The sequence below is a fragment of the Xenopus laevis genome, chromosome 8S (genome assembly GCF_017654675.1).
Source record: "Xenopus laevis strain J_2021 chromosome 8S, Xenopus_laevis_v10.1, whole genome shotgun sequence".
Classification (NCBI taxonomy): Eukaryota; Metazoa; Chordata; class Amphibia; order Anura; family Pipidae; genus Xenopus; species Xenopus laevis.
The window spans coordinates 88,105,112-88,132,857 of NC_054386.1; the positions used below are offsets into that span (position 1 = coordinate 88,105,112).

The 27,746-nt window shown below is 42.5% G+C and overlaps 2 protein-coding genes across 6 annotated transcripts in view; one reads left to right on the forward strand and one right to left on the reverse strand.

Annotated features, from left to right (window-relative positions):
* The window catches only part of npas3.S (neuronal PAS domain protein 3 S homeolog), a 334,397-nt gene extending 317,779 nt beyond the window's left edge, over nt 1-16,618 (forward strand). For all 5 annotated transcript variants that reach the window (XM_018233393.2, XM_041575379.1, XM_041575378.1 and 2 more), the window contains 4 exons: nt 625-731; nt 10,379-10,526; nt 11,286-11,401; nt 12,159-16,618. In XM_018233393.2, the coding sequence (XP_018088882.2) occupies nt 625-731; nt 10,379-10,526; nt 11,286-11,401; nt 12,159-13,537 (1,750 nt within the window). In that variant the 3' untranslated portion in view covers nt 13,538-16,618. The remainder of the gene's footprint in view (nt 1-624; nt 732-10,378; nt 10,527-11,285; nt 11,402-12,158) is intronic.
* Nucleotides 1-27,746, reverse strand: part of LOC108700312 — a 782,191-nt gene that overhangs the window by 520,839 nt on the left and 233,606 nt on the right. The gene's annotated exons all lie outside the window — the stretch shown is intronic.

Sequence of the window (27,746 nt, forward strand, 5' to 3'; positions counted from 1 at the left end):
GTGCTGCGAGTGCATTGCCGCTGGCGATTTTTCATTTTGGCAGGCGGAAGGCAGTTCGAGGACATTGTCGCCCCGAAGAAGAGGCGATTAGTCGCCAGGTGACTAAAATTCACCCGAATGTGCCCGTGTGCTAAAGCCCTTAATGGAAAAGTATAGCCCCAAAATGAATATTTAAGCAACAGACAGTTTATATCAAATTAAGTGACGTATTAAAAAATCTTATCAAACTGATATATATATATTTAAGTAAATATTGCCCTTTTACATCTCTTGCCTTGAACCACCATTTTGTGATGGTCTCTGTGCTGCCTCAGAGATCACCTGACCAGAAATACTGCAGCTCTAACTGAAACAGGAAGAAGTGTGGAAGCAAAAGACAGAAATCTGTCTGTTAATTGGCTCATGTGACCTAAGAAGTATGGTTTGTTTGTGTGCACCGTGAATCCTACGATCACAGGGGGGCCCTTATTTTTTAAAATGGCAATTTTCTATTTATGATTACCCAATGGCACATACTACTAGAAAAGTATATTATTGTGAAAATGGTTTATTTACATGAAGCAGGGTTTTACATATGTATGTTCTAGCACACTGACTTTTATTTTCCTCCCTTGGATATTGCAGGATCAGTGATTACATGGACCTTAATGCTGTGGATCTGATGGGTAAAAGATGCTATCACTTTATCCATGCTGAGGATGTGGAGGGCATCAGGCACAGCCATCTTGACTGTAAGTACAATTCACTGTCCCACCACCTTATGCCTTCACTGTAAAATATAATCACACCCATGCTCTGCCTTCTCTGTACATTGGGGCTACTGTGGGTCTGTTTCCAGCCAGTCTAGGTTCACAGAGTGTTTACATGCTCGTGAGTTTTATCCTCTACTTGAGCCTGAACTCAACCTGATGTATTGTTTGTGGGTGAAGGCACAGAAGAGCATTTGAGAGTAGGAGCTGATGCCCTGCCTGCTGTTGCCCTGCCTGCATAAGAATCAGCCGAGTGTGGGCGTTGTAAAACAACTACTTTACTTTGTTAAACTACTGCATACCTTCCAACTGTCCCGTTTTCTCGCGGGACAGTCCTGATTTTGACAGTTCAACCCGCAGTCCCAGGTTTGTTACTGAAATGTCCAGACTTTCTCTTTGATCTTCTGTACGGAACAGCCAGAAAAAGATACAAAGTTTCTAACCTAATTGGCTTTTGGCAGAGAGCCCAGAATAGATACTTAGATACTTTTGTAACAATTTAAGATAAACAGGTCTCTTGGGAGAACTTAGACTAACAGTTTAAAGGGCAATTCACCTTCATTAGCAAAACTGTAATAACATGTAAAAACCACAGAAATGTGTTCAAACTTTCATAACCTGGCAAATTTTGTAAAATGGACATGGTAATTAGGGGGTGTGGCCACAAAATGGCCACACCCGCTCCGCACCGCAAATCTTTTGGTTTCTCTTTACAAAATGTTGGGAGGTATGCTACTGCCCAATGATATAAGCATAGCTGTCAAGGAATTGTGGGAGTTGCAGTTCGGCAATGGCTGGAGACGCTCAGATTGCACATTGCATGTTAAGACCCATCCTCCTTGCTGCATACCCCTTGGCCCTTTCTTTTTTCTTTGTGCCAGTATGATCTGATGACTGATGTGTGTGTTAGATATACAGTATATGTACTTTATTATATACTGTGTATGCTGTTTAATCAGATGTCCCTGGCACGGGCAGTACTGCACCTTTGGCTCCAGACACATGTTCTATATATGTCCAGTCCAGTGGGGGCAGGTCTGGAGTGGGATTCAAAATAGGCCCTGGCATTTCAAGTACACAAAGGCCCAAACAGCATCCCACCAGCCCAATAAATAGCAACTGTCAATGGCAACAGCAGCCCATCTGGCATTTGCCAGAACCCACAGATTGCCAGTTTGGACCTGAGTGGGCCAGACTACATTTGAGCAGAATCTGTTTCCTAATCTGCGTATTTATCTTTTATTCCTGGCCTACGGACCCGGATTTGCGGCAAGGCCGCATAGGCCCGGGCCTAGGGCGGCAAAAAGTAGGGGTGGCATGCCGCCCAGTTGCATTATGGGGACGTGTGTGTCGCATTAAGGGGAAGTGTAGGCGGGTGCTAGGACCGCGCGGCCGCCTGGTCGGACCGCGCAGCCTAGGGGGCGGCCGGCAAAGAAATCCGGCGCTGCTGGCCTATATGTGCCATTTGTATTCCATTGCCTTGAGTGAGATGAATTACTTTTCATAAAAAATAGCCCATTCCTTTTGTGAGTGACTGTGGCATTATGTGCAACACACAGACGGATGGCTGATATCCTTATAAACAGTGACTAGTGATGTCATCATTTATAAATGGTGAGTAGCGATGTCATTTTTGTCACATGACTCACCAAAACTTGTGTAATAAATGAAGTACCCCTTGTTGGGAAATATGAGGAAATTAGAAGTAACCTCGGAGGTCCATGATCTGCATTCGGCCTCGTGCTTTTATATGGGCAAGGAACTCCTCAGTGACTTATAATATCCTTATATTTTACAATATGGGGTACTTTATTCACTATATATGTGCCACAGTTACTGCACCTAAGTTCCCCTTTGCATGTATGTGCCAGTTATGTCACTATAAACTGCGCTGTCCCTCTCCTTCACATATTCTGACCCTTTGCTTCTGTTAACAGTTATACCCAGAGGCACCAGTGATGCTGGGGGCAGTATATAAATGACCTTCTTGTCCCATCCAAAACTCGCCCTGCCCTGTGCCCTATAAAAAGCACCTTTTTCAGTGTTCTATTCACTGATCAGTTTTCTTCAAATTGGTTTCAGATTGGATTTCCTGATATATTCCAAGTTCTGCCACTAGGTGGAGCATGTAGTGAAAACTGCCTGCAGAGAAAAAGCATTGTTTAAATCCTTGAAGAATGGCACTGCTGCAAAAATTAAAAAATAAAGATGCATTTGGTTCTTTTCTGTCCAGAAACACTTAACGAGAACACAGCTTTGACAATGTCAGGATGTTTCTCTTCCAGTCAGTGTAGTTGGTGAGGGCAGTTTTAGACTGATGAGCATCCCATGTGCCATCAGGATTCGGTTATCTTCCCCTCTCAATGAATGTTACTCCTGGGGATCACTTGTGCATGTTATGTGTGGATGACAAACATGAGCATGGTCATAATTAGGGTACAGTTACAGTATAAATTCCAGTTGGCATATGCGCAAGGTTCATTGTGTTTGCCAGGGATTGTGGGATATGTCTTGCTGAACTATTATCTTTACTCCCTGTGTTATACAGATTTATTAATCAATGGAGTGTCCTTTATAACCCGGCAAAGGACACACACGCATAGAAAAAAAACTTTATTTTCTAAAATCCCTTAGTTTTCCAGTTCGTGTCTGATCCCCTTTCCCTTGGCCCCCCTCCATCATCGCGTCCCTCAGTGTTGAGGCGTCATCTGGCATTTGTTTTTAAAGCTGCCGCGGAGGACGGAGCTGACTGTCAGGGTGCCGTGGGCAAGAGGTGCAGATTAAAGCACTTTTATTCCTTTTCATGTTGCAAGTTTGGTGACTGGAGAGAGGGAAGGGGGGGAGGGGTAGGAAGGCCTGTCAGTCATATTGTTATCCGTCCTCGTTTATTTCTAAGCTGAAGTTCACCCCTCTGCTCACAGGCACAGTTGGGATCTGCAAGAACCAGCCCATTCTTGGGACACTTCTCCCTCTGGAGGGCAAATATCATACTTATCTGTCTTGTGCCAGTCCAACAGGGACTTTACTGATCCAATGAGCAATTGATTCAAGCGCCCAACGGATAAAAGTCAAGAGAAGTTTATTGCAATAATAGGGTTAACATCCTCGCCTTACGCGTTTCGGGAAACACTCCCTTAATATGCCTATGATTAAGGGAGTGTTTCCCGAAACACGTAAGACGAGGATGTTAACACTATCACAACTTCTCTTGACTTTTATTCTGAGTGCCGCCTGAATCAATTGCTCATTGGATCTATAGAACAGTGGGGATGCTGGTGGCTGAGCACACGGAGCATTGTGGAGCAGACTGGAGGGGCATATTGTGGTGGAGTCTAGAGTGGTCATTCTCTATTTTGACTTACACTGATTTTACTGAGCTCCATGAGTCTTGTAATAAACTTAACTGGTAAATAATTAAAGGGGACCCATTACCACAAAAAAAATTCCAAATTCTATTTTATCACATTAGTCAAGCAAAATGAACTTTAATTACGCTGTATAAATTATTTGAATCTTGTTTCCTTCAGTCTGGGAATTCATAATTATAGCAAGCAGGCAGGAGCCATTTTGTGGACACTTTTATTAAGACAAGCCTTGTATCATCTCAGAATCTTGTTTGTGCACCAGAATGGGGGACCTGATGTCCATCCCCATGTCCTGGCTACACAATTAAATGGTGAAGAGAACTGGGGGAATGTGGGGAGAGCAGTGACATCTAGGAAGTGCTGAATGGAAAGGCCTAAGGCATAGAGGAGGGGCAGACAATATTTGATTGACAGCTGAGATGTTTAAATGAGCTTACAACAGCTATGAATGCTTTAATAACAAAAAAGAATTTGGATTTCATGTTTAATTTGAAAAGGACTTTTATTATACAGCTTTTTATGTCTAGTTGACGGGTCCACTTTAAGAAAATAAACAGAGGATAGTGCCCTGTTAAGTCTATGGTTTTATAAATCCCTTTATGAGCTAACGAGTGCCTGAGCAAACATTGTCTTGCAAGGGGGGGCTTTAATAATGAGGAAATAAATTCCTAACATATTTGCCATGAGACAGTCTGGTTTCCAAACAGGAGTCGTGGGAGCCCCTGAGCCTTAAATACACATGGGCACATCCAATTTCTGTTTAAAGGAGAACTAAACCCTAATAAACCCTATATTAATATATATATACATTAAACTAATTATACCAGTTTCGACATTCGCCAGATCTGTAACAGTAATGACCCAGGCCATCAAAGGTGACCACAGCAGAACTTCATATTGTGATCTGGTTAGGCCAGAGTGTCAGTGGCACGACACATGCTCAGTGGGTTCTCAACTGCTGTTGAGAAACCGTCAGAATATTATCAGAAAGTGAGATTACATTTCTCATAGAAGCTGACTATAGAATAACCCTGATGCAGAAAGGAGCTGCCATAAAATGCGGATCTAAATGAATTACTAATCAGCCTTATATTGTGACATTTCTATTCTATGTGTACTGTATATTGTGAGTGGGTCCCTTAGCTCAGTAAGTGACAGCAGCACAGAGCATGTGCAGTGAATCAGCAGAAAAGCAGATGGGGAGCTACTGGGGCATCTTTGGAGACACAGATCTTTACTGCTAAAGGACTGTGGTTGCCTTGGGCTGATACAAAGGGCCAACATTTTGCAGCCCAATTCTTTATTGATGTAAATGTCTCCTTTAAAGCCACAGCTCACACAGTACCCCGCATACAGTATGCAGCATCTGCCCATGGATGTGGGAATTCATCTAAGGAACTATCCCAAGCAACAAAGGCGGCCTTGTTTCTACACGATGAACCTTTGTATGGCTGCCTGTATAGGAAAGGTGCTATGAAGTTGCTTCTGTGATTCCATGAGAAAGAATCTATAGAGTGCAGCTGAATTAATATATCTTGGCATTTGGTTCAGACAGCATGAGAGGAAGTCTGGAAGAAAGGACCAGAATTCATTCTCTGGGAGACAAAATGGTCTTTACGTGGAAAGCAAAGAAGTATTTGCAAAGTGAAACAAGCAGTTCTGGCGCAGGAAATGAATGGGGCGTAGATGAAAGGTGAAAGCAGTCTGATCTGGGAAGTGAATGGGAATTCAGACAGCATTCCTGATCCTGGAGACAAGGGGAAGTAAATGTAACGTGGGAAAGCAAGAGGGAACAGAAAGTAAAAGAACAATGAGAAAATCATTCATTGCAGGAGAAAATGGGAAGCAAATGTAGGAAAGTAGAAAGCAGAATTTAGTGTAAATAGGAGGTAATATTAAAGTAGGAAACAGTCCTGTAGGCTGTAAATGGAAAGTGACAAAGCAGTTCAGATCTTGGAAAGTAAATGAAAAATTGAAAAACAATTTTTATTTTGGCAGGGTACCAGAAGTAAATAGAAAGTGTGAACATGGTCCTGATCGCTGGAAAGTAAATAGAGACATTACGGAGAGTAGTTTTGAACTGGGGAGAAAGTGGAAAGTCAAACAGTTGTTCTCAGAAAATAAAGGAAAGCTGCCTGATCTCTGGAAGGAATGAGGAGCAATGGGCAGTACTGGAACGAGGGGTGAGCAGAAGAGGCAGCTGCCTAGGGCACAACAGGGGGGGCACAATTACAAGAAAAAAATCATTATACCAATATACTTTGTTCTTGTCATGGCTTGCTAGGCCCAGTGACTGTGGGAAGTGAGCAGGGGCAAGTGACAGAATGTAAAGGGGGGGGGGCTGCTGTGGCTGATGAGAGGTGGGTGAGGGAGGCCACTGGTGGGCCGGGGCACAGGGCAAGTACCTTTTGGAATGGCTCAGGCAAATGGAAAGCAGTTCTGTTCTGAACTTGGGAACAAATTTGGAGTAAATGGGAAAAGGGAAAGCAGTCCTGATCTGGGTAGAGACTGGAAAGTGGGAAAGCAGTCCTGATCTCAGAAGGGAATGGGAAGTAAATGGCAAAAGGGAAAGCAGTCCTGATCTCAGGAGGGAATGTCAAGTAAATCGGCACTATATAAATAAATGAGGATAAATGGCAAAGGGCAAGCAGTCCTGATCTCAAGAGGGAATAAAAAGAGTGCAAGCAGCCCTTATCTCAGGTTCAAATGTGTAACTGAAAGAAGATTAAACATGAATGTACAAGTAAAGGTAAGAAGGACAGTAAGTGAGGAAAGTTATGGCAGAGATGAGCAATATGACAGTCCATCTTATACAGAACTAGCAATGGGAAAGTTGAGTTTGTCAGAGGCTGAAGTGACACCTGTTGCATTTCACTGACTGATGAGACGGACTTTGTAAAGCGGAAGAAGTAGTGAAATATCACGTTAATAAAAGAGCACGTTGTATCTTTCACACATGTGATACAGAAGAGCAGCGCAGTTCAGCCGGCACTGTACCTAAAGGATTGTATATAGTGCATATATTTCAGCCAGTGAAAATCAACAGTATTTGCTTTAACAACACATTCCCTTTAAACCAAACACCACACAAGCGCTCCTGTCTCTTCTTCCCCATGTTTTCTGTGTATCTCTGGTCTTGTTCTCCCCATGTCTTGGTGTCTCAGTCCTTTCCTGCTCTCATTTCAGCCCTCCCTACTTTCTCTCCTCAATCTCCCATTCTCCTTCCCCCCCTCCATAGGACACTGGGCATTGTGTAGCCCTTATTAACCACAATTAAATGGACAATATGAATTTAGTGCTTTCTGCGGAACCTTCCTCAGCTCTGCTTTGCTGCAAGATGATTAATGCAAATACATATTACTTGAGATAACCATTTAACCACTAATTTAGCCATATTTATTACAGCAGTTAGAAGGTTTTCTATTCCAGACAGACAGAGACAAGGGCACAGTGAAGGGACAAGCGGTTTGCCGGGAACACATTGCCCCCTTCTGGTGACTAAGGGGGATAACCTTCTTTTTGTTATCAGGAATTTTCCTTTTTTATATATCTTAAATTGGGAGACTTTAGAAATGGGGTTGTTTACAATGATGCATTATATCTGGGGAACCTTCCTTAACCCCATGCATTAGGCACCACCTTCATTAGAATATCATGTAACCCCCACATGGTTGTGTAAGGTCCCTCACTATAACACCAGATTTAATTCTCCATAATTGACTCTAGTTTGTGTTTTTGCTACAGGCACCCTACACATGTATATCATCAATATAACTACCTCTGTTGATTTTTATATTGACTTGTGAAAGAGTTATTATTAACCAGTGCCGGACTGGGATGCCAGGGGCCCACCAGAAAACCTTAGATCTTGGGCCCACTGGAAAACCGTAGACTGTGGGACCACTTTTCAAACTATTATTCCTCCTCTCCTCTCTCAAACTCTTTATTCTCTTAGTCTTGTATTACTTACTTCTACTTCTACACTATATTTTCCCATTATTAAGCATTTTTTCCCCATAAAGAAATAGGGAATTACCATTAAATAGGCTAAATGGTTAGAAGCAAGAGGCCCACTGACACCTGGGCCCACCGGGAGTTTTCCTGGTATCCCGGTGGGCCAGTCCAACACTGTTATTAACTACTTCTATTGCACCATATAACCTCTCCTTCTAACTTCTCCTATAACTACAGCCCATCCCTATGAGTCCATTATGCTTCATACACCCCCTCCCCATTATTTCTCCTACCACTTTGTACCACCTGTTGCTCTACATATCCCTGACTTATAACCCTGCTCTTGCTCCTATTGCAACTCTCTCCTGTTGTTCCATATAAGCCTTTCCTGTGGCGCCTTCTGAATAACTCTTCATACCATTCCTTTAATTCTTTCTATTTTTAAGTAGCGCTACTTTCTGTAACCTCATGCCCTCCCTTTGTCCCTTACAGGCTCTATATTGTACCTATATATATACATTTTCACCATTATCTCATGTGACTGGGGTTTGACCCCTCTTCGGGTCTTTTTATTGTTTAGAAGGCTCAGAATGTGTAAGATTTATCATATCAGGGGTTAAGCTAGAAGTGCTGGGCCCCACAACAAAACATTTTATGGACCCTAAACCTTCTGCAATTCTAGTTTATCTCTACCAGTCTAAATTTTTTGTCATTTTTCCCTTAGTTTCTCACTCACTTACATTTGTCTCTCTTCCCTATTATTCTGAAGCTCACCCTCGCTGCTTTACTCTCTCATTTCCCCATCTATTTCCACTTTCCCTTCCATCCTTCAGATACCAGGTCTCTTGGTCTCAGCCCGCTTCTCCCTTCCCACCCTGCAACTCATGACTTGGATTTTACTCATCTGAGAGCTGTAAATTCTCTCTGACAAGATGAAAAGAAAGTGCTCTGTTTTCTGACTGAATGGAATCCCCCAAAATGAGCCCAGGGATCAAAGCTGCTTCTCATATACCTTCAAATAACCTCTAGCAAGCAGAAAGGCTGACAGTCTGTGTGTATATCTCTGTGTGGTTACTTTACGGCACTACTGCACTTTCCTTATTCCAGGATTACATTCTCCCTCCTTTGACCTTTTTGTGACCCTGAACCTCATGACCATAATAACTCCCCTCCCCCCCACCCTGCATGTGACTCCCATAATCTCTATAAATAACATAAATGATGAGGACAGTCTTATTTATTCCTGTCGTATTCAATCCACCTTCATCCATATTCCATAAAATATATCTCAGACCCACTCTGACTATATATTAGCTTACAAACTATCATGCTTTTTTCTGTGATATGTCAAGTGTGCTATTGCCTTTGAGTATTACATGTTCAGGCACATAGTTGAAGATACCCAGGCCCGGACTGGCAATCTGTGGGTTCTGGCAAATGCCAGAGGGGCTGCTATAAGGTGCCATAGAAAATCAGTATTTAGTGGGCTGGTGGGGGCTGTTTGGGCTTCTGTGTGGGCTGATTGGGCCTCTGTGTACCTGAAATGCCAGGGCCTGTTTTGACTTTCAGTCCAGCCCTGAAGATACCCATCTCTGAAGATACACCCTGCTCATTGTCTACCTGATGTTCCTATTGCTTTATCACTTTCTGCCTTTGTTTCATGATTTCCTAATATGACAGCCCTTGTATGCCATGTTGTTCTAACACCACTCAGTCTCTATCTCGTAGCCTTGCTGTCTCTCTCTTTTTAGAATCAGTGTCACCCTGCTCTCACATCTGGTATCTTGGTGTTCCTTCACCCTTGTCTGTCCCTTATCAGCATCCTTACTCTTTCTTATAACAGTGATCCCCAACCAGTGGCTCCCGAGCACCATGTTGCTCACCAACCCATTGGATGTTGCTCCCAGAGGCCTCAAAGTTTATTTTTGAATTCCTGGCTTGAAGACAGCTTTGGTTGCATAAAAAACAGGTGTACTGCCAAACAGAACCTCCTGTAGACTTCCAGTTCATATAGGGGCTACCAATAGCCAACCACAGCCCTTATTTGGCACCCCTAGAACTGCATGCATGCTTGTGTTGCTCTCCAACCTTACTTACATGTGAATGTGGCTCATGGGAGAAAAAGGTTGGGGATCCCTGCCTTATAGTATTCCTCTTTCTCACCCTTTTCAGCTCCCATTGCACCTTCTTGTAGGTTCCCTAACACTTTGCTCTGTCAGCTTCTTGGGAAGAGTCAATGATTGATGAGGGAAGCAAAAGACAAATGTAATTCATGGCCGATGCTCACAGACTTTTATTTCCCTTTTGCAGTGCTGAACAAGGGGCAGTGTGTGACCAAGTATTACCGCTGGATGCAGAAGAATGGGGGCTATATCTGGGTCCAGTCCTGTGCCACTATCTCTATCAATGCCAAGAATGCCAATGAGAGAAACATCATCTGGGTCAACTATATTCTTAGGTATGTGTTTACAGAAACATCAATGGTATTATGCTGGCCTTTCTGGAAAACTGACTTTGCAGGCTTCTTCCAGAAACAAGACAATATGAATGGAATTGCTGCCTATACATTTTTGGACCAAAAACATCTCACAACCAGCTGCCATGTAGCAAATGTGTGATTGCTGTAAATGTGTCAGTCAGTTCCTACACCTGTAGCCATGCACCTCCTCCCATAGCAACAGTGAGGTTTGTAGGTCCCTCATGGCTTTAAGAAGAAGCCTCGAGGACCCAGAATACTAGACTAGCATTAGTTATAGAGCTGCCAGGCTAAAGGAAATATAAACCCTTAAAACAAATGGATGAAAAATGACTGATTCTTGTGTAAGAAATTTTTACATTTACATTTTTTAATTTAGTTTTAATAAACAGCACTACCAACCCACTGTCAACTGTAGGTTCTGGTCTTCGCACACTCTTAAGGGGGCCCGACTTTTTCGGAGAGTGCAGCACAGCCGGGCACCCCTTTCATCTCAGATTTTGCAGGGCCCAGTACAACTGTCCCTGCTGTGCCCCCCTGATGGCTGCCCTGTAGCAAACAGATCAGTCTTTGTCAGAGTTGTTATTCCCAGCTAAATATATTGCTGTAGGTGATAATATGGCCAGTGAGCATCTGTACTGTACACTCATAGAATTATCAGGGAGCACTTTGCTCTCGGGATACATCAGTTTGCACTAGGCTTGATGTTCTTTCTTGTTGTTCCCGTATACATTTCCTTAGTTTGCAAGAATACAAGGATGTCCCCATGGATATTGCTCAGCTTCCTCACTTACCTGAGAAGACATCGGAATCCTCTGAGACTTCTGACTCTGATTCGGACTCCAAGGATAATTCAGGTGGGACAATAAATCTACTGAATGTCTGTAAAAACATTGATACCCCAGGCAGTTCTATGTGTTTTGTTGCCAAGTGAATTGAAGGAACAGCAACACGTAGAAATAAAAGTGTTTTAAAGGAATGACAATAGTGTAGTGTGGCAGCTTGTTTATATAAACTATAGTAGTACTTATTTGTTATCTACTGTGTATCCTGTGCTTGAATGGCTGCCCCCATGGCTACACAGCAGCTTGTTTATATAAACTATAGTAGTACTTATCTGTTATCTACTGTGTATCCTGTGCTTGAATGGCTGCCCCCATGGCTACACAGCAGCTTGTTTATATAAACTATAGTAGTACTTATCTGTTATCTACTGTGTATCCTCTGCTTGAATGGCTGCCCCCATGGCTACACAGCAGCTTGTTTATATAAACTATAGTAGTACTTATCTGTTATCTACTGTGTATCCTGTGCTTGAATGGCTGCCCCCATGGCTACACAGCAGCTTGTTTATATAAACAATAGTAGTAGTTGTGAAGCAAAAACACCAGTGCAGGGCAACAGTACATTATATTTTCATTACTTTAAATCACTTTCATTGTTGGTGTTACTATTCCTTTAATAGCGCAATGGGTGGAAGACAAAATCATTAACATCTTTACTCCATGCACCCATGTTCCCCTCTAACATTGAGTATGTTCTACCAAGAACCTGAAACATTTATGAGCTGTCATTAATAACCTGGTTAATTGTTCATTCTTTATCCCCTGACAGAGGACAATGAAAATCCAAAGTCAGGTGGAAAGGGGAATCTCTCAGAGCAGAGCGAAGATCCAGAGCACAAGCAGCCAGGGGCCCAATCTGATCCGGAGATGAACTGTGACGAAGAAGGAAATAGTTCTAGTGAAGCCTGCAGTGAGGAGAGTGAAGAAGGTGAAGACTGTGAATTGAGAAAGTCAGAGGAGGTGATGGAGCATGGGGGGTTGAGTGTCCTGGGAGGTATTGGTTCCTTGGATGCCTTAGGCCCAATGCACATAAAGGTGGAGCGTTATGCAGAGAGTGAGGCAGACATGCGAGGGCCGGATTCTTTGAGCTCAGACAGTGCCAAGGACTCAGAGAGTGGAGAAGAGGACGAAGATGATAATGGAGTCAGAGTAGCAGGGGTGCTTAATCGTCATCAGAGGAGGAAAAGAAGGAGAAGAAACAGGACAGGACCATGCGGAGGACGCAGGAGAAGATTGTCTGGAGGATCAAGCCCAGGCGGCATAGAGAACTCATTGGGGGACCCTCCTAGACTTCTCCCCTCCACCCCACCTCCCACAGGAGCCTGCGCCTCCTCTTCTGTACTTAAGATCAAAACAGAAATGTCAGAACCCATCAACTTTGACAATGACAGTAGCATTTGGAACTTTCCTCCAAACAGGGAAATCTCCCGTAATGAGTCTCTCTACAGTATTACCAAACCTCCCACAGGAGGTGAGCACTTCTCCCCCTCCCCGTCCTCCTCTGCTGCCCCCCCAGCCCTTCATGTTTCCATCCCGGACTCTGTCCTCACGCCCCCAGGTGGGGCAGAAGGTGTTGGACGCAGCAAACAGCAATTTGCTGGATCCTCAGCAGGATTGGCTACTGTCAGTTCAGACCCCCTTTCCCCTCCCCTCTCCGCTTCCCCCAGGGAAAAGGCACCTCAAACCAGTGGCCCATCTAACTCTCTTCTGTATGCAGGGGAGCTGGAAGCTCTGCAGAGGTTTCAGGGGGGAAATGTGGTTTTGCCCCTTGTGCATCGTGTGGCAGGGACATTAGCAGCCACTGGAAGCAGTGGGCAAAGGGTATATACCACGGGCACCATTCGCTATGCGCCTGCAGAGGTAACTCTGGGCAACCTCCTTCCAAATACTCACCCTGTGAACTTTGTGGATGTGAATGGCCCAGGATTTGGACTGGACCCCAAAACCCCAATGGAGATGCTCTACCACCATGTGCACCGGTTAAATATGTCTGGTCCATTTGGAGGAGCTGTTACAGGAGCTGGTCTTACCCAAGTTCCAGCTGCTAGTGTCTTCACAACAGCAGAGGGAATCTTCTCATCTCTTCCTTTCCCAGTCTACAGCAATGGCATCCATGCAACACAGACTCTAGAACGGAAAGAGGACTGAGGGAACGAGGGCAAAATGTGAATGAGAGACTGAGAGGAAGAAGAGGAGGAGTAAGAATGGACAGACTGCAGAGAGAGAGAGAGAGAGAGAGAGGAGAAAGACCTTCTAAATGAAATGCAGAATGTAGGTTGTTATGTACAGGGGTTTGGGGCAGCTAAATCTGGCCCCTCCATGTCTCCTCCTTTGCAGACTATTCCAAAGCCGTAAGGGGAGGTGGTGTGTAAGAGGCAGTATTATAAGGTATTGCTCTTCCCAAAGCAGTGTGGGACCAGTAGCCCCGTCTTCCGCACTACACACAATCAATAACAGGGCTGCACAAGGCATTGTGGACACTTCCATCGGCTTTGGTTTAGTCAGCAGGTGCCTCTCCAGGGAACCGCCGGCACTGTGCCCGTTGCTCCATCATTTAGTGAAGGGGGCAGCGGATGTGTTCTGATCCTTTACAACATAAAATATTCCAGCACTTTGACTCCCACCTAGAATCCCCACTAAAACCCTGGAATACTTCATGATCCCTTACTATCTTAGTCCCCACCAGACATACTGGAACATGGCTTCCTTTTTTTCTCTTTTTCCACCTTTTTTTATATTATAGATTATTACAATTTTTTTTCATTATATTGGGACCTCTTCCTGCCTGCTGCTGGAGTGTTTCATCAGTTAACCCCTTGGTCACCAGAAAGGACAGGGTGCCTGCTATTCTGGTCCACTGAGGGTTAAAAGTGCTTGCACTACAGGTCCTGGGAACCCCAAGCTTGGAGTGAACTCTTTCCATGCCAAAGGGGTCCCTAATGGTATTAACAGGCACCAAGTAAGCTGTGTATTGACGTACCAAGATGCCTTGCCATGGAAGAATGTGTGTGCTTGTTGTGTATTCTATATCAGTCTATATGTGTATGTATACATACATATGTACCCCTGTGTGTACGTGTGTGTCTATACATATAGGAAACGCACACATTCACAGACTTTGTCACATGCAGGAAAGAGACCTTTCCTCAACAGGCACATCCGCACACTGTCTGTTCCACAACTCATATCCCAGAATCCTCAGTATGTATATACGTTCACTTTTTTCCTCCTTTACACCTTCTTCCCAATCATTAGAAATAGCTTGCCTCCACAGAATCCATAGGTGCAGAGTACTCCCGAGGCATCCCTTTGCCCCCCACTGAGCTCTATGATATCACTGCTGAGATGTCGCCAGATAACATGAGTCTTTCAACTAGTTGTGGGCTAGATTGTAGTAGCTGTAGCTGGTCAACATCCTGCTTATATGTGACTTGAGCCCCTTTCTTATGCCAGCAGGGCTAGTAAATCAGATCTTTCAGGGATTAGGTTTAACTGTTTTTATGTGAAAGGCCAATGGATGCTGATATAGCAGGTGATGATGCTGCTGAGGTTCCTCTTGCACTGGCAGTTCCTTCTAATGACCATAAGGAAGCTCTATGGAAATGTGCACACTTTGATTTTTATAATATGGATGTTTAAGGGCTTCTCTGACTCTCAGTCCTGGACTAGAGAACTGAAGGGTTTAAGGTGGCCATATATGTAGAGACCTGCTTGTTTGGCGACTTCTCTCCCCGAAATGCCCACATTGAGGTGGGTGATATCGGGCTGATCCGATCGTAGGCCCTAGGGCCCAATGATTGGATCATAATATAGCCAACACGGGCAGTCAGATCGATGGACCGCATCAACTAATAGAGACTGGATTTTTAATCCTGCTCGATCAACATCAGCCCAACTTTCAGCCAATCGGAAGGGCCCTACACACAGGCCGATAAGCTGCCGGCTGCAGTTTTTATCAGCCCACGTATGTCCAGCTTTATGTAAAGGTGGATATAAACTGCCAATTTGGTCCCTTCAGATTCAATTGACAGCGTATTGGCTTGTGTGTATTGCCTTCCTGGTGGCCTGTCTGAACAATATCTGAGTAGTTAGATAATCCCATAAAATGAGGACCTCACCAACCAGTTGATGCTGTTCTCCAGACATAAAACAAATGTTGGTCAGGGCTAGTTAATCAGATGAGCCTAATTTGGCCCAGCACATAGGTGGCCCAAACAAACAGATATTTACATGTTTGCCCAGCTTACGATCAAAACATTTAAGTGGTGAGAACCATTATGGAACCTGAAGGGACTAGCAAAGTTATTTGGGAAGGTCTTCCAAGCAGCTTCTTTGTTTACATATTCTTTATTTTCAGTTTTGAAATTAACAAGGAACAAGGGAGATACAGAAAACAAAAGGGGAAGGAGTCCACAATGCAGTCTTGTCCTGTGTCCTGTACTAAAGGAATCACCTTAACTTTGGAGAGGAAACTCCAACTTGAGGCTCTCTGGTCATTAAGTGATTCCCAACCTGCCATTGTAGATAGGAGATATAGAGACATGGCTTGCCTGTGCCAGAGTTAAAGGTAATCCATGAAAAACCACAGGAGTGTCCTGGGTGATGGTCAAGGACCTTAGAGACTACACATTCACTTAATCCCTTTGGTTCTCCAGTCCCTTGGACTGGGTGTCTGAATAACAGGGAATGGAGGCAGTATATTAGCGAGGGTGTCAATACTTGCACAGACCACTTTACTAACCCCTCATGTTTTCCTGTTACATGTTGTGTGTAATGACCTGCCCTGTGTTGATCTTGTCCCGTACAAGAGGGCGACCAGCTGGTTCCTTTACGGTTTATCTTCCATGTTTTTCCTCAGGCTTCTGTATCATTCCTTCTCTCCTTCTGAAGCACTTTGCCACACCGTCTAGATGGGCCGCTAACCCTTCTAGATGGACCTGTAAAGCCACCACTAGACTACCAATAAGCAGAACGGGTTTTGCTCTCAGCCTTTGGTTGGACAGTTCCAAATTAGAATAAAGGAGCAGGAGGAGAGAAATAAAGAACAAACTGAGCTGAGAAAATACCATTCTCAGTTTTTAGGGAGAAATTGTGACTTTCAAATGGGAAAGGGGGGGGGAATAATGGTTTTTATGTCCTTCTTCCAATCTGTTTCGGCAGCTTATCTGTGAAACATCCAATACCAGGTGTGAGATTATGAAATGTGTTGCTTCATGTAAAAAATTAAAACAAAACATAATTAGGAAAAAAAGAAGAGGACAATTTGCGGGTGTCTTTTAGCTGTCTCATTCCAATTTCAACGTGTGTTACAATATGCAGTATATTCTAAGCTAACGTGAGTGTTTCTATCTGTCGTCCTTCTCTGTGCTTTTTAAACTGTAGTCTGGGTCTGTCATGTTCTTTACTCCCTGTGTGTCAGTGAATCGGTGGTACATGGGGACTTGTGGATGTTTGTATAGTGCCAACGCTGCTTTCACTGTTAGTACACCCTATGGGTATCTTTGCAATTCCTTTGCTTTCGGTTTTTTGTCGCCACCTTTACTGTTGTGGAATTTAGTACTCTGTCCTGATTACTGTTCTGTACTTTTTAACTCTGTCCTGTTGTCTGTCATTCCAATCACAAGCTAATAAGACGTGTATTTCTGCATTTGGAGTCGACATCAGGCAGTTCCATCTGTGGGTGGGGCGACTGGTTCTCTCATGATGGGAGGAGGTGAGTTCAGGCAGCACCCCTTCTTGGTACTCATGATGAGTGCAGGCTTCCCTGGTGGTCTCTGGCAGAAGACTTAAAGTCATGAAAGCATAATTGAGTAACCCAAACCTACATAAACAATGGGGGAGCACAGTCCTGTGACTTCTTCCTCTCTGCCCCCCAAACCATCTCTGACTATATTCTAATACTAGACACACTTTATATCCTCAATATTTTGGGTGCCTTATTGCCATCCAGGCATTGTCTATGTTTTCATTAGATGACTATGGTACTTGCCAGCCTTCACTTCGCTGGTCTTCCCCAGAAGTCAAGAAAGTAGCCCTACAACCAAGAATTTCCTACCCTACTTTTGAGAAAAACCCAAGACCACAAGTGGTGTTTGACCTCAGTGTGGCCTCAGGAAAGCCAATGGGAGAACTTAGGGTCACTGGTAGAAGGCCAACCAGAGACCTCAGTGTCACCACCAGGAGGCCAATGGGAGAACTTAGTGTCACTGGTAGAAGGCCAACCGGAGACCTCAGTGTCACCACCAGGAGGCCAATGGGAGAACTTAGTGTCACTGGTAGATGGCCAACCGGAGACCTCAGTGTCACCACCAGGAGACCAATGGGAGAACTTAGTGTCACTGGTAGAAGGCCAACCAGAGACCTCAGTGTCACCACCAGGAGGCCAATGGGAGAACTTAGTGTCACTGGTAGAAGGCCAACCGGAGACCTCAGTGTCACCACCAGGAGGCCAATGGGAGAACTTAGTGTCACTGGTAGAAGGCCAACATGAGACCTCAGTGTCACCACCAGGAGGCCAATGGGAGAACTTAGTGTCATTGGTAAAAGGCCAACTGGAGATCTCAGTGTCACTACCAGGAGGCCAATGGGAGAACTTAGTGTCATTGGTAAAAGGCCAACCGGAGGCCTCAGTGTCACCACCAGGAGGCCAATGGGAGACCTCAGTGTCACTACCTGGAGGCCAATGGAAGAATCCTTTGCAAAATTCAACTTTCTGTTTAGAATATACCAAAACCATCTCATGTTAATATAAAAACCCATTGATAGGAGTAAATGGACATTTGTTTTGTGTGTTCTGAACACATAAAAGCCATAATTGAGGAGGCCAGCCCAACTCTATACGATGGGGCAGTGTCCCCATCTAATTGCTATGAAAGTGAGTCCTGGATGAAGGGTTCTCTGGTTGGTCATAGGGCCAACACTGTGGCACCTAACACATCCTGGTAACTTGGATCTTGAAAGGAATGTCATGGCAATCCTTCTTCATTCTCACGTTGGTATTTCACAAACATTTGGGGGTATATTTATCAAAGAGTGAAGTTAATAATGAAGTTCCGCCACTTTCCATTCATTTCTATGGAATTTTTATAGGCATATTTATCAAAGGGTGAACTTTCACTTTCACCCATTGATAAATACGCCTTTCAAAATCCCATAGAAATGAATTGAGAGCTGTGGAATTTCACTCTAGTGGCGGAACTTCACTCTGATAAATTTACCCCTTAGAGAGGAGAATCATTGGATAAAATTCATGGCAGCTCTAGCAAGGAATAGCTTCTAACCTTTGGTGGCTTTCAGTCTCTGTCAGATACTATCTCCAGTCTACAACCAGAATGAGAACCTTCTAGAACCAGATCTGGACCTTCTCGGATCTCCATGCAGCTGCAAACACTGAAAATCTCTAAATTCCACTTCCAAGGTTTACGTTTGACTCTCTGTCTTCCATCTTTGTTTAATTTCTTTTTTTAGGTTTTTGTTTCACATTTTTTCAATGGTGTTTTGTGTCGTGTCAAAAGATTAAAAATAATATTATTAATAATAATAATAATAATAAACTATTGAATTTAACAGCTGCTTTCGAAATAAAAATTGTCTGACAATTTGCAAAAATTATGGAAAAAAAAAACCAAGAAGCAATTTGTCATTTTTTTTTTCTATTTGTGACGGGCGTGTCTGTGTTTTTAACTCTTTCTTGTAAATGAATATGAGAAACTTTATGAGGTCGGTGCCAGTCGGGGAAGGGAAGGGGGCGGTTAGGAAACAGATGGCATTGTACCTGTCCATCCAGCAGTGTTACCAATGTAAACGTTTAAGAAATATATATATATATTAAAACGTTTTCAAAAAAACAAAAAAAAGCTATAGTTATGGGTAAGTTTCCTTGTGTTTTATTACAGACTAACTCAGTTTTAACTCTACGTGCCTCATCTGTTGTATAAAAGAGAAACATTATTTTTCCATTAACCATCATTTAATACGGTGCAGAAACAAAAACAAAAAAAGGGAAAATAAAAAAGCAAAAACTGTACATAATTTCATTTTTTTTAAAACAAGGTTCTTTTTTATACTTTTCTAGGCCTGCTTACACACCATACATGCTGTCTTTTATGTAAATTAATTTCTTGATTCATCCGGCAGGAATCATTTTCATAATAAACTTTACATTTTGGATTTGTTTGCAGTTTTGGCATCTTTTCTTTGACACATTAAAGCCATCCTATCAGGGAGATTTCTTTGGAATATTATATGTCGCCCCAGTAGGGATCTCCTTGCTGACTGGAAGGGCCCTCGATGGGTTTGCTGAGCTTCATACAAGATTCGCCAGCGACTGTATCGGTTCTGACATGGGGAAGAACGAAATTCTGGTTGGTTGTGTATCGTATTCTTTGCAGAATCAATGCCCCGCACTCCACTCCGGTGCTGCACCATCATCAGCTGGGCCTGTTATTATATAATGGCTCTGCCTTTTCTATAAAACATAACATTGTGTTCTTTACTGGTACATTACATGGCACAACGTCATGGTGTTGCTGGCGCTGCCTCAGCTAAGCTTTCTTATTGCTTCTATCCTTGTAGCCAAAATAGTGGCAAAGGCTTCACTCTGAGCAGCTAAGGGGGTCAGGGGCATTTCTGAAATCAAGGCCACTCATTCGTTGTGTCCAGTCCTAATAGTGTGCTGGCTCCCTCTTACTGGTCTCCAATCCAGTGGACATCATATGTGGGGGGTTAGGTAGGTGAGAAAGCCAATCCACACACTTTGGATAAAAATCACTGTCCAGCTTTATTGAAAAAATTAAAACAACAGACAGGCATCTTTAGCAGTTGTACTCCTACCCTATGACATGTTGAATCACCTGACGCGTTTCATGCCCCCTTCTGGCACTTCATCAGAGGTGAGGTCACAGGATATCCTGTGCCTTATATACCTGTGTTCATTAAAAGAATCTCACATATAAAACAAAACAAACAAAAAATATAAAAAGATTTTTCGTTTGTTACAAGTCATATAGGTCACAGCCAATATTATCATAATATAATATAAGCCATACAATGATTTTACACTTATCTAACAGCGGTGTTATTCACTCTTAAATCATTATGACATCATATTATCAGGTTACTACTGACACATTATGGCTAAAAGAAACATTATGGCTGAAAAAAGCATGTTACTTCCCAGTCATTATTGAGACCATGTGGATGTCTAGTCTTTAAAGTGAAAATCCAAAAGATTTCCCTTTGGTCAATTATTTTCTTGATATCACCTCCACGTGGTCCCAATTTAACATGTTCTATGCCCTGAAATTTAATGTGTGAATAATCACCCCCATATCTACACATTATATGTTTAATAACAGCAGATGTGCGCTTATTTGAAAAATTTGTTTCTTCCATTCTGTCCAAATCAATGGGTGTAAGGTGTTCCCTAGCCCTCTCCTTCAGTGACCTGTACGTTCTGCCCACATATTGAGCACCACAACTACAGGTCGCCAAGTAAATAAGACCCCTTGAATCACAGTTTATATAACTTCTTATGGGATAGATCTCCCCTGATGTGGTACTCTTAAAGAAATTTTGAACCAATATGTGTTTACACACTTTGCATCTGTTTTTTCCACATTTGAACGATCCTTGCTTCACTAACCAATTTTTATTCGTTTGCAACTGTTTATTCTTAGGTTGATACAGACTAGGTGACAAGTCATTTGAAATGGTCCTACTCTTTTTGAATACATACTTTAAACCTCCCAGCACTTCTCTATCTAACAAGGGATCTACCTTCAAGACATCCAATCTCTTGTTTATAATTCTCCTTATTTGGTCGGCCTGGTTGCTGTACTTGGTGATAAAGTATAGATTAGATCCACTCTGTTTTTTGTTCCCTTTCTTGTTTTTAAATGTTCTACTCTTGTTTCACCAAGTACAGCAACCAGGCCGACCAAATAAGGAGAATAAGAAAATAATTGACCAAAGGGAAATCTTTTGGATTTTCACTTTAAAGACTAGACATCCACATGGTCTCAATAATGACTGGGAAGTAACATGCTTTTTTCAGCCATAATGTTTCTTTTAGCCATAATGTGTCAGTAGTAACCTGATAATATGATGTCATAATGATTTAAGAGTGAATAACACCGCTGTTAGATAAGTGTAAAATCATTGTATTGCTTATATTATATTATGATAATATTGGCTGTGACCTATATGACTTGTAACAAACGAAAAATCTTTTTATATTTTTTGTTTGTTTTGTTTTATATGTGAGATTCTTTTAATGAACACAGGTATATAAGGCACAGGATATCCTGTGACCTCACCTCTGATGAAGTGCCAGAAGGGGGCATGAAACGCGTCAGGTGATTCAACATGTCATAGGGTAGGAGTACAACTGCTAAAGATGCCTGTCTGTTGTTTTAATTTTTTCAATAAAGCTGGACAGTGATTTTTATCCAAAGTGTGTGGATTGGCTTTCTCACCTACCTAACCCCCACATTTCTGAAATCAAAGCAAAAATGTCACTAGTGACGGTCGAATAAATACGCAAGACACCAATTTGCGGCAATTTCCGCGTTTCGCTGCAAGCAAATTCATTTGAGAAACTGCAGCAATAATCCATGCATCAAAAAAAATTAGGGATGCACCGAATCCAGGATTCGGTTTTGCCCTTTTTCAGCAGGATTCAGAATCCTTCTGCCCAGTCGTACCTAATCCTAATTTGCATATGCAAATTAGGGCAGGGAGGGAAATCGCTCTTTTTGTCACAAAAGCCAACTTGGATGTAGTTTATGGCAAGTAGCTGTATCTCTGTCACTTTGCACAATCTAAAATATTTTTTCACTCATAAGTGCACATTATTTATCCATTTAAGCTGGACAGGACTGTCTGTAAGGTGCCCTATGCCAAAAAATGGAGAGAACTATTGTTTTCCCTTTAAAAGAAATTAAACCAATGTTTCGGCACTAACCAGTGGCGTAACTACCGGGGGAACAGGGAATGCAATTGCACCAGGGCCCGCTCCCGTTTGGAGCCGCCGTAGACCACACCACAGCAAACGCGGTAAGGAAACTGTGCGTCTGGAGGGGGGGGCATATCCCCCAGCACTGTACAAGGGAAGGGTGTATATTTCAAACATAAAGACACAAAAAATGGCAAATACAACAGGGAAGGTGGCCCTGCGCTTTAGAGTTTACAGTCTAAGCTACTGTGGCATTAAATAAGGCAGCTAAAATGCCAGGACTTGGTAAATAAATCCCTAAAGCCATGGAGACAGTCCACATATCTGGGTTAAATCAATGAACTAGAGCTGCCAGATCATTATTATTTCAGATAAAACCTTATCAGATACTATTGACTTTGCATAGAGCACCCTCCTGTTGGCAAGAAACAACATGAATCAGGGTGTGAGTTAATAAGCAACACGGGGACCAACACTAATCACTGATGAAACATCATTGTGATACAACATTGCACTGGTGATATAGTCATACAATGTGTTGCAGTACCACTTTTATACCACTGGGGGTCAGCAGTAATACATGCACTGTCTGGAAATGTTAAGCAAGGGAGAAAGTTCCCATGTTCCTGAATTCATGTTACATATAGGTTTATACAGTTTTTACTGGAATAAGCCTGAATGATCCCCTCCCTGCTGCCTGCTACATAGGGCACATTAAAGTAAAAGCACAGAGGGGCATTTTACATGTTTTAAAGAAGAATATTTTATCGCAGAAATTCTCTGTAGTGAGTAATATCAGGGAAGGGGTGTTGGAGGGGTATATGAGCAGAAGTACCGCAAATATCACTCCATATTACAAGGTCCCTGCAATCCTCAGCCTCTGCTCATGATTCCAATATACAAAAAAGCTTTATGGGTCAAGTGCTGTTGAACCTAGGACCCCTATCTGATGTAGCACCCAGAGGTCGTTGGTGGGTGCGGGTGCAACCATTCTACAAACCAACCCACTTACTATACTAGAAGCAGAACAACTAGTAGAATGGAGCAGCAGTTGTCCTATATAAAGGAGACATACAGTATATTTTCGGGATTGCCATGTTTAATTCTGTGCCTGTTACACCCCTTATAAACCTCACCTCCCCAGGTCTTATTCTGTCCAGGGCCAAGTGTGGTTTCAGCCTGTTCAATTCAGTGTAAACCCGGGGAAAGGATTGCTGGGCTTTTGCTCTGTTCTTTAGAGGTAGTTGCTACTAAAGACATAACCTATAAATAACTATATCAACTAGTGCCACACAAAAGTGCCACTTCTGGATTCCGGAAAAGGAAAGAATCCCAGAAATATGGCAGCTGAGGGGCTCAGAGATATAGAGCACCTAGTGGAGAATCTAAATGATTAGGGATAGAATAATAATGTCATAGGTTAAATAAATAAACCTTTTAGCAATGGAGCCAAATGGCCTAGCCAGGAGAAAGTATTGCTACATTAATCATGTTGATTACATTCTATTAGAGTCATTTTCACCGTGGAACGCAAAGAGGGCAGGATAATAAGATTTCTGCTCTAAACATGGACTCACGGCACAGATTTCTCTGGTGAAACAAGAGTAAATATAAAAAAAGAATCTCCTTGGGAAGGATAAGCCTATTATCATTTGCAGGCGGTATATATGGCGCTGAATGCAAGGCATGCTGGGAAGTGTATAGTAGCAGCATCTGGTGTAGGGAAGCCAAGGGCTAATCAGATCATGTGATTATGAGGATATTATTATGAAACATACAGTCGCTAGGGCTGTTCTGTTGCACAAAGCAGCTTCTTACACAGTCCAGCTGCTTGTACATTAAATACAGGTATGGGATCTATTATCTAGAAATCTATTATCCAGAAAGCTCAGGAAAACACTTACCATCCCCATTGAGTTGTAATAAATCTTTATTATAAGACACTATACCATATGGGTGCTCTGTATTACAGAATGGCCCCTTATCTAAATATCCCCAGGTCTAATACATTCCACATAAAGGATCCCATACTACCCAGCTGTGGATAATTTGTGACAACCCCTATGTGAGTGTCACAGACACTCCTAGCAAAATCCAAGATGGCGACCCCCTGTGACAATTTTGAAGGCCTGGATCCCTACTATTATAGAGATATTGAACCTTTTGGCTACTTTAGTAAGCTCAGTATATAAGAGATGGTATTTCTAGCCATATTCATTATAAGTGGCTAGAAATCCACAATAAAGCCACTGAAAGTTGCTTGTGGCTTGAAAAAAAAAAAACACTGTCCCTGACCCTGATTTTTGTTTAAATGTTTTAGGTTTTTTTCCAAGTTAAACAAGCGGGATTTTAGCAAAAGATCAAATCTGAACAATGAGGCACACCTACACAACTTGTAATGGAAACAAATGCCTTATAGGAAAATTAGGCATAAATTATGATTGGTGAAGCATCTAAATTGTTCAACAGATTATGAAGATGTGTTGACACAAGTTGGCCAAAGTGATGATAAACATATTAATGTCCCTATAAGAAGAAAAGTGGCCATAGACGTAGCAATTACAATAGTTTTCAATACACACGTGTAGAGCTGAATCGTCAGATATACAGGTAGATATACGGGAAGAAACAATAGAATTCTACCTGTATCTGACGATTCAGCACGAACAATGGCCGATGTTTGGGTCCTTCAAAGGCACCCGATCAAAATTTTCCATCCAGCCCGATCGACGACCCGACCCGATATCCAAGTGTCCTGCTCATATCGGTCGGCTCTTTACCCACCATACATGCAGCGAATATCGGATGAAAATTTGTTTGGTACATAATTATCTATGCGGCTATGGCCACCTTAACACTTTGATTCCATTCTAGAAAAGAATATGATTGAGAAAACAAAGGGAATGTGTGTCCTAAAGCCTAAAGGTGGCTATAGACATCGCCAAACAAGCGGATTTCTCCCCGATATGCCCACATTGAGGTCGGCGATATCGTGCTGATCCGATCGTGATCTGATACGGGCAGTCGGATCGTGGGACCACATAAACGCACAGATGCAGCCGTGAACTGACGGGCCAGATATCGATCGGGGTCACCCGTCGGAGGGCCCAACACACGGGCCAATAAGCTGCTGACTCGGTCTGTCGGCAGCTTTTATCGGCCCGTGTATGGGGGGGCCTTTAGGTTCATGAGTGACAGGATAGAAAAGAATGGGAAAGAGCCATGAAACAGTCAGGAGAGGAGGGAGCTATGAAACAGATCCAGAGGAGAGAGAGGTTAAAGAGATACTGACACCAGAAATTAAACTCTTTTTACATCTATCATAATATTGCCTTTGAAAGCTACTTATAACTTTGCCATAAAGTATTTGCACAATGCTTTTACATTAGAGGCAGAAATGACAATGGGAGTGAAAGTAAAAGATCGTATAAAGAAAGATCTAGAGAAGTACAGGGGTGCCAGTGGGATGGTTTCCATCTGGCCAATGACATCAACGCATTTCTGGTGCCTACGTTCTCCTAGACCCAGTGGGTCTACTTGTACCTGAAGAGAGGTGCTGACACCACCAAAAAGAAAATAAAAACCTTGGTGCACCCCACGTATAACATTAGCCCGATGACATTGAGAAGGAATAATAGTTAGTCGTTGAACAAAATGCACTAAAGATCTACAAAAAAACTGTTTTTTGTCTTTAAAATCTTCAGGCCTTTATGCAAGCTGGTACTTACCCCCTGGTGTAATATAGTACTTGGCTATATCAGTAATGAATTCATTTGTCTTTATTATGGGCTGAAGGCAGGTCCCGTTCATACACTGCAAGACATTGGCTCTTGCGGTTTATTCAGTTAAAGGATCATCAGGCAAAGGGGTAGACTAAGAAGCCAGAGGAAGAATAGACCAGACACCAATGGAATTGTATTCTCGATTTAATATTCATATTTGGTACAACAGAACACAAATATAGATTGAAAGGTAAAGAATCACTCCCACCCTTCAGCAGGCGGCTCAATGTGCCATAGGAAGCAAGAATTCCGATATTCTGTACAACATAAAATAGGATATCCCTTGCTCTGGCCCGCAGAGCTGTCTCTCACTTACACAGTACCATTTCTATATATATATATATTTCTCTATGGCACCCACTGCCCAGGGACCCCATTATCAATATAAAGACTCTCTATGAAATAAATATATATACAGTATATGTGACATAATGTGGTTGAGCATTACCAACTATGGTATTTGCCTATTACCCAGGATCATAACTAAGGTAGCCAACATTCTAAATGGACTATACTAAGTAGTGTGACAGGAGATGTGGCTGGGAACTTAAAGGGATTTTTTTCCAAATGAATCAGTTAATAGTGCTACTCCAGCAGAATTCTGCACTGAAAACCATTTCTCTAAAGAGCAAACAGATTTTTTTATATTCAATTTTAAAATCTGACATGGGGCTAGACATATTGTCAATTTCCCAGCTGCCCCCAGTCATGTGATAAACTTCAATCACTCTTTACTGCTGTACTGCAAGTTGGAGTGATATCACCCCCCTCCCTTTTTCCCCCCCAGCAGCCAAACAAAAGAACAATGGGAAGGTAACCAGATAACAGCTCCCTAACACAAGATAACAGCTGCCTGGTAGATCTAAGAACAGCACTCAATAGTAAAAACCCATGTCCCACTGAGACACATTCAGTTACATTGAGAAGGAAAAACAGCAGCCTGCAAGAAAGCATTTCTCTCCTAAAGTGCAGGCACAAGTCACATGACTGGGGGCAGCTGGGAAATTGACAAAATGTCTAGCCCCATGTCAGATTTCAAAATTGAATATAAAAAAATCTTGTTTGCTCTTTTGAGAAATGGATTCAGTGCAGAGTAGCACTATTAACTGATGTGTTTTGAAAAAAAAACATGTTTTCCAATGACAGGATCCCTTTGAATTCAGTTTTTGTGAAGGGCCATTGGTTGTGTACAGGTAGCTATGAGATTGCAGGGAGCCTTTAACAATCTGGTGTATTTGTGCATTTAGGGACAGATTTTTTAAGGGTGGAATAGTAAATTCTAAATAGTTTTTTGGTGTCAAAATTCACACATTAGAATTTTAATCCCCCTGTTCAAATGTGAGATTTATCACACCTCGACCATGGAAACGTTTCTAATTCGAATATACGCCGCCTAAAACCCGCCGAGTTCATGTAGAAGTCAATGGCAGAGTGTTGAACCATTTGAAGATGTTAATTGTCTTCCTGACCTTCGAGAGGAAAACGAGTCGTTCGATTATAATGTGACTCGAATTTTCGGGTCGGGACTATTCGATCGAATATTAGACATTCAAATTTTTTCTTAAATAATCTCCCATTCGAGTTGTGAGTGTATTCAAATTTATTAGAGTAAAAAATAATT